Consider the following 9,002-nt stretch of genomic DNA (forward strand, 5'->3'; position numbering starts at 1 on the left):
CCATATTCTGCAACAGAACAACTGTCAAAACTAGTTTTAGTAAGAACAGCAAACTAGATTTAGAAAGAAGTCTAGTATCTTACAAAAAGAAAAAGCATATGAAGTCAAAGAAATATTTCTAAAAACTGTTAATGATCATGTGAATGCTCCAGCAGGAATCACGAAGCTGGAGAGAACAATGAAACTCAAAGGTTCCTAAACATTTTGTTGCACACCCAATTTCTAAACAACAGAATAAATTATTAGAACAATAACCTCAAAATGTTTAAAATGCAATAATAAGCAGTACCATCTCGTAAAAATAAGTTTTAATATTAACAACTTAATTGCAATTATTGCAGTTTAATCTTGCTTTTTGCAAAGTTCAAACAACGCTCTAGTCCTGCACTGTTGCACAAACATGGATCTATTCCTCCTCGTTCTTCTGCACTGATTGCACAGCTTTTGTTTTAACTCTATTTCGCTTTCTTCTTCTTTTCTTCTTTTCAGCTGAAGCCTCCTTGCTCTCCTGTGTTTTCTTCTTCTTTTTCAGACAGCTGAGAGGATTGGGACCTCCTGCCCTTTTACGTTTTCTTCTCTTTTCACCTTCTTGCTTTGCTAGTCCTTCTTTTTCTTTAAGTTGCACAATGCTTTGCTTTTGGTGCTCTGGAACAAGCTGACTTGTCTGCAACGTTTGAACAAATGCCAAAGACTTAGGAGAGGGTTTGTCTAGCACCATAGTGTTCTGAATAATAAAGAGGAGAGGAACGCCAGCCTTCTTTTTCACTTTGTTTGCTAAATCCTGGTCCTGTAAAATTAAATACTTTAGTCAATATTTTGGGATTAAACAATATTTGCAATTCAAATGCACCTACTTTTAATACAAAACTATAAAGATAAATTACATTACAAAAAAGATAAGAAACCTAATCTAGTAGATATAGCTGGCAGAGTCTTTCAGAGCAATTTAAATTTAAATTTAAATTTTTTGCCTTCTGATTAGCTGTACTTCTGATGGAAAATTTATTGTTTCCTTTTTTCTTGCATGTGTAAGCATATATGGATTTTTTGAGAAAAAGTCCCAGTTCACTGGTATTTACTCCATGATTTCACAAAGAACTGACTTAGTTCGTTCTATACCAAGCCATTTAAAACTCTCTGTATCATAGCTAGGGATAAAGAATTTTACTGTTAACCATTTAATATCTTGCATATATGTTACACCTACATTCTCAATACCAGATCTAAGAAAAAAACACCTTGCCTTTCTTACTTGTACACAACTTCTACCTTTATTCTTTAGTTTAAAAAAAAAAATCCTTAAAATTGCAGTTATACGGTGTTTTAGCACAATATCATTTCACTTTTCAGACTACTGAGCACAGCAGTTTAGGGCTGCACATACACACACAAGCAATAGGCAAACTGACATTCAACTGTTTTTTTTACATGTCAGTAGGCAGTCAGTGCATTTTCTCCACTTTCTGCTAAACTAAGTAATATGCTTCTTGGGTAAAGCAAACAAACTGTTCAAGTAATATCAAGTAATACAGAATATTCTCTATTTCATAATTAGCAATTACATTTAAGAGTGACGAAGGCTTTACAAGATTAATTTCCACAGGCTATTTAAAAATCTCGTAATTGAGGTTTCCGTAGGTTTCATTATCCTTAGGTATCAAAGGATAACTTCAATTGAAATGGTATTACACTTCCCATGAGCATTTACCTGGGTAGCAATAAAGAAGTGATGAGGGTTGCCTTCTTCAATCATGGAAAGTAAACAGGCCGAGCCACTCACAGGATCCTTCTGGTGAGAACAGTTTTGAACTTCACATCTTTGGGCAATTAATTTTGCTCCGTACAGCGGTTTCCCCAATGATTCCAATTCTTTCAGAACACATCTAAAAAACAAAAGTAACAATGATTTCTAAACAAGGAAATAACTTTTTTTTTTTTTTTTTTTTTTTTTTACAGCAGTAAAAGGTTGACATCATTAATTGTTGCATGTGAGTTAATATGGAATGAGCAATGCCCACCTAGTCAGGCTCTGCGATCTGTAAATGGCACCCAGTAATCTGAAAGGATTAACCACCCCAAATGCTTCATTGACACTTCCTTGGTTCCAAACAAAGGAACACAGATAACAACACTAAGTTACATTAAATGGATTTTAAGATATTTTGTATCAAAGACAATGCTAAATCCTAATGTTTATGCACCTGAACCACTACTTGACAAAATTATCTGAATCTGCACAAATTGATTAAACATTACATGCAAGTTAAACTCTGCATTGGTATCCATCACCTCACTTCAAACTTGTGTCAGAATCCAGCTGAATCACGCAAAAGAAGCTAAAAGGCTCTCCACATAATTAAAAATCTGGAAGTTTATGGCTTCACAGCATTCCAATAAGACAATAAAATGCAAAGGTGGAGTCCTCCTCTTGACTCTGCTTAGAGCTAACATGGGTACAGGACAGCATAGCAGTCTATAAGGATGCTAGCTTGGATCCTAACTGCATGAAATTCAGAAATGAGGAGGGGATGAAACCTAATATACCTAACTTACTTTGACTACTGAGTCTTACTATTACATTCCTACCTCTTTCCACATGTATGTATGGCCTTGAAATACAGCTTTAAGAATGTAAGATATTTCTAAGATAACTGTTTATTTTACAGTTATCTTAGAAATATCTCCAAGATATTAAATAGCAGCATTCTTCTCTTCTGAGAAGAAATTTTAAGCTTTTGGGGAAAGTATGGAGGTTTCAGATTGTTCTTTTTGTAAAGACACCCGTAGTGAGCAAGATCACTTCCTTAGGGAAGTCCGGGTCATGCAATAGGTGCCCTTCCTCACCTACTACAGTGTGCTTGCAGTAGAAGAAAATGAGTCTGTTCTGCTATCCTAAGTAAAAACAGGTCAAAAATACCCATGTATAGTGTTTAAAGAAGGATGAAGTGACATTTAAACAATTGGAATAACGTTTTGATCAGTGATTTGTAAACCTTTAAAAACTAGAGGTATGAATTGATACTTTCAACTGTTTAGAAGTATGGGGCAGTTCTATGTGTGCTATAGGATGGCAGAGTGGTTATTTTTTTATTCAAGGGTATACATCTTCCTGATATTTTCAGTATGTGCCTCTGTGATGGGCAGCAGGCTATTCCATCCATAGGTGATAGCGATTTTATAGCATGCATTACGCAAAGTCAAATAAAAACAATGGCAACTTCAAGGCAAGTTTTTATTTTACACGCTCTGCTTCCACATCGTTGTCTAGCACATCCTTGAGAGCAGCCACTCTGTGGAACGGGTTGCCCAAGGAAGTGGTGGAGCTCCTGGGGGTGTTTAAGGCAAGGTTGGACGTGGTGCTTAGGGACATGGTTTAGTGGATGACATTGGTGGTAGGGGGGTGGTTGGACCAGATGATCTTGGGAGGTCTTTTCCACATTTATTGATTATATGATACCGGCAGGCTGGAATTCCAGCCCAGCACTACTTCCAACCCTCACAAGAGACTGAGCTTGCCTCTGCTGACCTCACTTTGCCAAAACCACGCTGGGCACTGGGAGAAACTGAGCCACGTGCCACCGACACACCAGGTTACCCCCGCCCTACCATCTCTTCCGCAGTATTTGACATATTTGTCATCTGGGGAAATAAATTCAAAAAAAAGCAGCTGCTTCTGAAAAAAATCTCCCATCCCTCCACGCCCTAACTGAGCGCACCCTGCCGCCCCCAGCCCCACCGCCCTCCCAAAATGGCGCCGGTGCCTGAGGAGGAGCCGAGCGCGGGCGGGCACCTCCCACCCCGCGCATGCGCCGCGCTGCCCGGCCGTACCGACCGTGTGGTGCAGAGCTGCGTGGGGCCGCCCAGGTAGCCGGGCAGCTGCTCGCGGATCTGGATCTTGTTCTGGAGCGCGGCGTGGCAGAAGGTGCCGTCCAGCAGCACCTGGAAGGGCTCTCGGAACTGGAAGTTGTTCTTGTAGAAGCCCATGTTCTTCTTGGCGTGTTTCTGCCGCCGCAGCTTCATGGCGCCGCCGGCGGAAGCCGCGCTGAGCCCGCCCCGCTTCCCCCGCCCCGCCGGGTGCCGCCCGCCTCCGTGTCCGTCGGTATCGGGTCTCCTTCTCCTTTATCACAGTCACGGAACGGCCGAGGTTGGCAGGGATCTCTGGAGATCACCTAGTCCAGCCCTCCTGCCGAGCAGGGTCACCTAGAGCACTTTGTGCAGGGTGGCATCCAGGCGGGGCTTGTGTATCTCCAGAGAAGGAGACCCCACAACCTCTGTGGGCAGCCTGTCCTAGCACCCTGTCACCCTCACAGTAAGATGTGTCCCCTCATGTTCAGCCAGAATCTCCTGTGCTTTAGTTTGTGCCCATTGCCTCTCATCCTGTTACTGGGCACAACTGAAAAGAGAGCGGCTCCGTCCTCTCAACACCGTCCCCTCAGATATTTACACACATTGATGAGGTCTCCCTCAGTCTTCTCTTTTCCAGGATAAACAGGCCCAGCTCCTTCAGCCTCGTTTTTTCGCTCCCATGTGTTTCTCCACCTCTGGGAATCTGCTGTGCCGGGTGTGTAGCAGAGGAAAGCCAGCTGTGTGTCCTGCCCATGGTGCAGGACAGCTGTATGAGGCCAGCGAGTCGCCTCAGGCACGCAGATTACCTGTAAACTAGTTAATTATTCTGTGTTTTGGGACACTGTTCTAGCGCCTACCATTTGTTAAGAGCAGAAATACGCATTTTTTTTTTTTTTCCCCTAAATCAGTATAATCATTAAACCATAATTAGAGTCCCAGAGAATTCAACGTCAGTGTAGTTCAGTCATGCATTGGCATACTTTTAGGCAGGATTATTCAATTCCTCCTTGCAACGTTTGGCTGTAGTAGATATGTTTATGTATATCAAGTTCTATGTGCACAAAATTAAAGTTGAAAGGCATGTATTCTGCATTTTAATTTTTTTTTTTTTTTTTTTCACAACGCATAAACAATGCCATTTCACTGTGGCATGGGGAAACAGCTGCCATTCAGAAAGCTGGATGGCACAAACCTCTCCCTGTTCATCTGAAAACCTGAGCGCACCAGATATTTGGCAGTTAACAAACAGAACTTAATGCCAGTGTTTTAGGCATGCAAAGAGAATGTGATATCTTAACACCATCGAAATTATAATTAGAGACATCTGGCTCTGTGCAGGTCCAACAGGAGATATCTTAATGCCAGGGACAACTGTATTACAAGCAAGGTACTGCAGGTACCTGCCAATTTGCTCATTGTAATCAGTCAGTCTGCTCTAAGGTCATTTAGGCAAATACCCACCTGTCATACTGTATTGTTGTTGCTTCTGTGTTAACAAATAGGTATTGGGAACGTCTGCTTCCAAAAAAGTTACTTACTGTTAAAAGAAGCTGAAAAGCAATGCAATTAGTTACTGTTCTAGAAATTAAAATATTTAAATGGGGACAAAAAGTGCTTGCAAGATGAAAAGTGCAAAGAACAGGTGATTTAAAGTATTTTCCATGGGATATGAGTGAGCTGTTGGCAGTACATTACTGTTAAATCCTTTCCAGCAGTATTCAGGGAGTAGCTCCGTGTGTTCCTGAGTGTCATGGGCATACGTGGGTACTCGTCCTGCTCTGTGAGCTAAGTGGTATGCTGAATTTGTTGTGCTTTATTACATTTCATTCGTGTTGCTGACCTATTCTCATACTGGCGTGGTATCCCAGTTTGTCTAATTTCTTAGTTTCATTGTATAAAAAAATCAGACAAAACCACTCAGAAAGACTCCAAAGCAAAACCTTAGTAGATGAACTCTATTTTTCTTGAAGTAATCTCCTCCTCCTCCTTCTTTTTCTTTCACAAAATTAACTGCCAAAGACAGGCAGTTATTCCTCATTAAGAACACTTTGCCAGCACATCACACACTAGAGGTGTCGGCTAGAATACAGAACTGCAATGATAACAGCTGCTAATACACAATGAGATAAAAAGGAAAAGCAAGTAAATGAGAGCTTGAACTAGTCATAATTCTGTGCTAAATGCAAAGGGAGATATAATCCAGAGTTGGCTGTTAAATACCATTGCAGTGAGATATTTCCCACAGCTCAATTGGTAAATAGTATCATCACAGACACGTTGTAATGCAATTGGTATGGTAAAAGATGTTCGGAAGGATGGCAGGCAAACCAACAGCACAGATTTCTCCTTTATTGTGTGGAAGATAGCATTAATTGCGTGATAGACTACTTGCAATACCATTCAGTGAATTGTATCTCACTTCAGTGCAATTATTCTAAAATTTCCTTTGTGATACATTTTAAATGTTAAAAGTAGTGTCTGTAAGAACACTGTAGCCGTTGAGTGCTATATTTTTTCTTCAACATTTTGATAGTATTCTATATAATATAAAAGTATATGTATAATAAAACTATAGGTATAATAAAACTCAGCATTTTCCTTTTACATTCACTTATTTTATTATTCCTGTGAGTCTTCCATAGGGTGGATGTTTTAACAAGAAACTGAAGGTTCTTACAGGAACTGCTGAATCCTGTGGTCACCAGGACCTGGGGATTGTTCCTTCCTGGTTGCTATAGTGGAGCCATGTACATTTTGTAGGAGACAACCAGGTGCTGGACAAGTATTTACACTTGCATACACATAGAGGGGACACTGACACAGCCAGACATACATGCAACACTACCAGAAATTGTAGATAAGGTAGAGAAGTCTTGTTCTCCCTGCCTGGCTGCTCAGGACTGGAATTCCCAATTCACATCGCATTGCAGATCCCTCACACAGTGGCACAGTCCCCCAGCCCATCTGATATCCTTGCCTAGGAGAGTGAGTTTATACAGAATAAATAGTTAAGAAAGAATTTTAATAAGAAGAATCTTTCTCCCCCCATTTCTCCACACTTGCTCATGGATCCACCCTGGTCCTTCCTTTCCTGCTTTTGGCCATTTCTGTAAACACCCCCTGTAAATTTTACATAACTTCACAAGCCCCTGCTGACACCTCATAAAAAAGTTTTGCACAGTTCCATATGCCCCCTCAAATATTTTGTAATTATTGAGATAATAACGTTTTCCCCTTTTTATTAATGACACAGGCTGATGCTCTTCAATGTGGCTTTTTGGGGTGTTCCTTTACTGGCCCATCAGTTCGTCACTTAAGAGTGCTGTTCTTCACTCTTGTCTTTGTTACCACCCACCCAGTTGGTAATTTCTGTGTATCTCTGTGTGTGTAACATACCACTTAAACTGTTATTTGTTATTTCTTTTGTACTGAATTGTCCTTAGCCACGTTAGTTAGTGAACCAAATGCCCTCATTCATATTCCACATACTCTTACAGAGACTGTCTGCAGCAAAACAAAACTTGTCGTAAAGCTTAGTGGAAGATACCTCTTTGAAATTACTTGTTATTATACTTGTAGTTGTATAGTCGAGAAGTTTCATCAAATATCTGGCTGCACTACTATAAGATTAAGAGCTCTATTTATTTATTTATTTATTTACTTACTTACTTACTTACATATTTATTTTAAAGTCAGCATTTTGTTGAAGAACTGGCATTAACAGGAGACTGCCTTCCAGGAGTATCTGTGGAAAAGAAGGTGAAGAGAGTGGAAAGTGCTGAAGCACTTTGTAGCCTTTGTAAGCTTTGTTAACTTGCAGGAACTGTTTTTGAAAGACAGAAAACAGAATTTGAAGTGTGGAACTTCTTTGTCTGAAACACCGGTCCCTGACTGCTGCCAGAATACTTGCAGGTTGAGAATACAGTTCTGATCTAACAAAACATTTCCTATGACTTTTGCAATAATATTAATATCTTATGGGTAAGTATTTATGAGAATAAGTACTTACAAATATACAAATTTTATTAAAAAAGCTGTCACACTAGAGAAGAAGACATATATACCAAAAGTGTGAGCAGAGCTTCATACTGAACTTCCCAAACCTGAGCAATGATAAGCCGTGCTTCAGAGGAAATGGCTTCTCTGCTTGCACGCAGAATGACTTGCACCAGAAGAGCATTAGCTCCTTGCAGAGCTGACCGTCTCTTGGCATAAACGAGTTCAGCTCTTGTTTTGAGATACGAGGTAAGGCAAGAGTAGAATTAAGTAACAGAAAATTGCTGTGACATGTGGATTACTTGAAGCTACGGCTGTTCTTTAGCTGTTCTTTATCAAAAAAGCTTTGATGTAGGCCTAATAACAAAGATTTGCCTTAATAGCTGGCACTTGGCAAATGCTTGTAGCTTGGCAGGAAAAAAGATCTCAGCTCCTGATTCTCCCAAACTTGTCCTGTGTCAGACCTTTTTAATCTGAATGTGTTGCCTTTGGGCACATGTTGTGCTCTGTGGTTATCTGCAATAAGTCCTAGCACCAGACATACTTAAAAATGAAAAATGAACTGATTTACAGAAATGAAAGGGGTAGGGTTTTCCTTTACAACATTTGGAATCAAAACTATCATAAATAAACACACGACAGTAAAGCATGGTTGGAATATGTCTGAAAATACTTTCCTAGGGGTATTTTAGATTTTTTTTTTTCTCCTGAGGTATAAATAGGCCACAGAAGAAGATTCAGCAGCATTTAATACACTAAATTATTATTTGTCAGAATGTTTATTATTCATTGCTGGCTGCTCCTTTCATCACCTTGGGGCTGGTTTTGAGCTTTTGAATTTTACCCTTCATCATGTACATTCATCTTTTACAGTACCTATTTTTCTATTATCTCTTGGGAGTGCAGCATCTGGATTTATAATAAACACGGCTGTGACAATCCCTGCTTTTTCTTTATGGATTGGTATGAACTCAGCAGATGAGAATTTTCCATGTGATAAAGCCTTAAGAACCCTTCTGGTCCGACTGTTACTGTACTCCTTAACTGGAAATTACTTTTGGCTTAAATACCCTAACTACCCATCACGGTACATCCCACATCAATGATCTTGTAAACTGTTTATCATAAAAAGGACACATTTAATGTGTAGGTTAGGATAT

At 40.0% G+C, this 9,002-nt stretch overlaps 1 protein-coding gene across 1 annotated transcript; it reads right to left on the reverse strand.

The window, feature by feature from the left end:
- Positions 1-291: 291 nt before the first annotated feature.
- Positions 292-4,072, reverse strand: UTP23 (UTP23 small subunit processome component). Its single transcript, XM_027452629.3, has 3 exons — positions 3,833-4,072; positions 1,709-1,883; positions 292-787 (listed from the first exon to the last, which is right to left on the reverse strand). Exons 1-3 carry the CDS (start codon positions 4,018-4,020, stop codon positions 407-409), a joined length of 744 nt encoding a protein of 247 aa, XP_027308430.3. The 5' UTR covers positions 4,021-4,072; the 3' UTR covers positions 292-406.
- Positions 4,073-9,002: the final 4,930 nt, after the last annotated feature.

The sequence above is a fragment of the Anas platyrhynchos genome, chromosome 2 (genome assembly GCF_047663525.1).
Source record: "Anas platyrhynchos isolate ZD024472 breed Pekin duck chromosome 2, IASCAAS_PekinDuck_T2T, whole genome shotgun sequence".
NCBI lineage: Eukaryota > Metazoa > Chordata > Aves > Anseriformes > Anatidae > Anas > Anas platyrhynchos.

Bases quoted from the DNA above. Each gene is read 5' to 3' on its own strand.
- UTP23 (XM_027452629.3), bottom strand. From the start codon at position 4,020: ATGAAGCTGCGGCGGCAGAAACACGCCAAGAAGAACATGGGCTTCTAC. The intron at 1,884-3,832 runs GTCGGTACGGCC...TTTGTTTTTTAG, and splicing joins ACGCAGCTCTGCACCACACG to ATGTGTTCTGAAAGAATTGG. The intron at 788-1,708 runs GTAAATGCTCAT...TTAATTTTACAG, and splicing joins ACTTCTTTATTGCTACCCAG to GACCAGGATTTAGCAAACAA.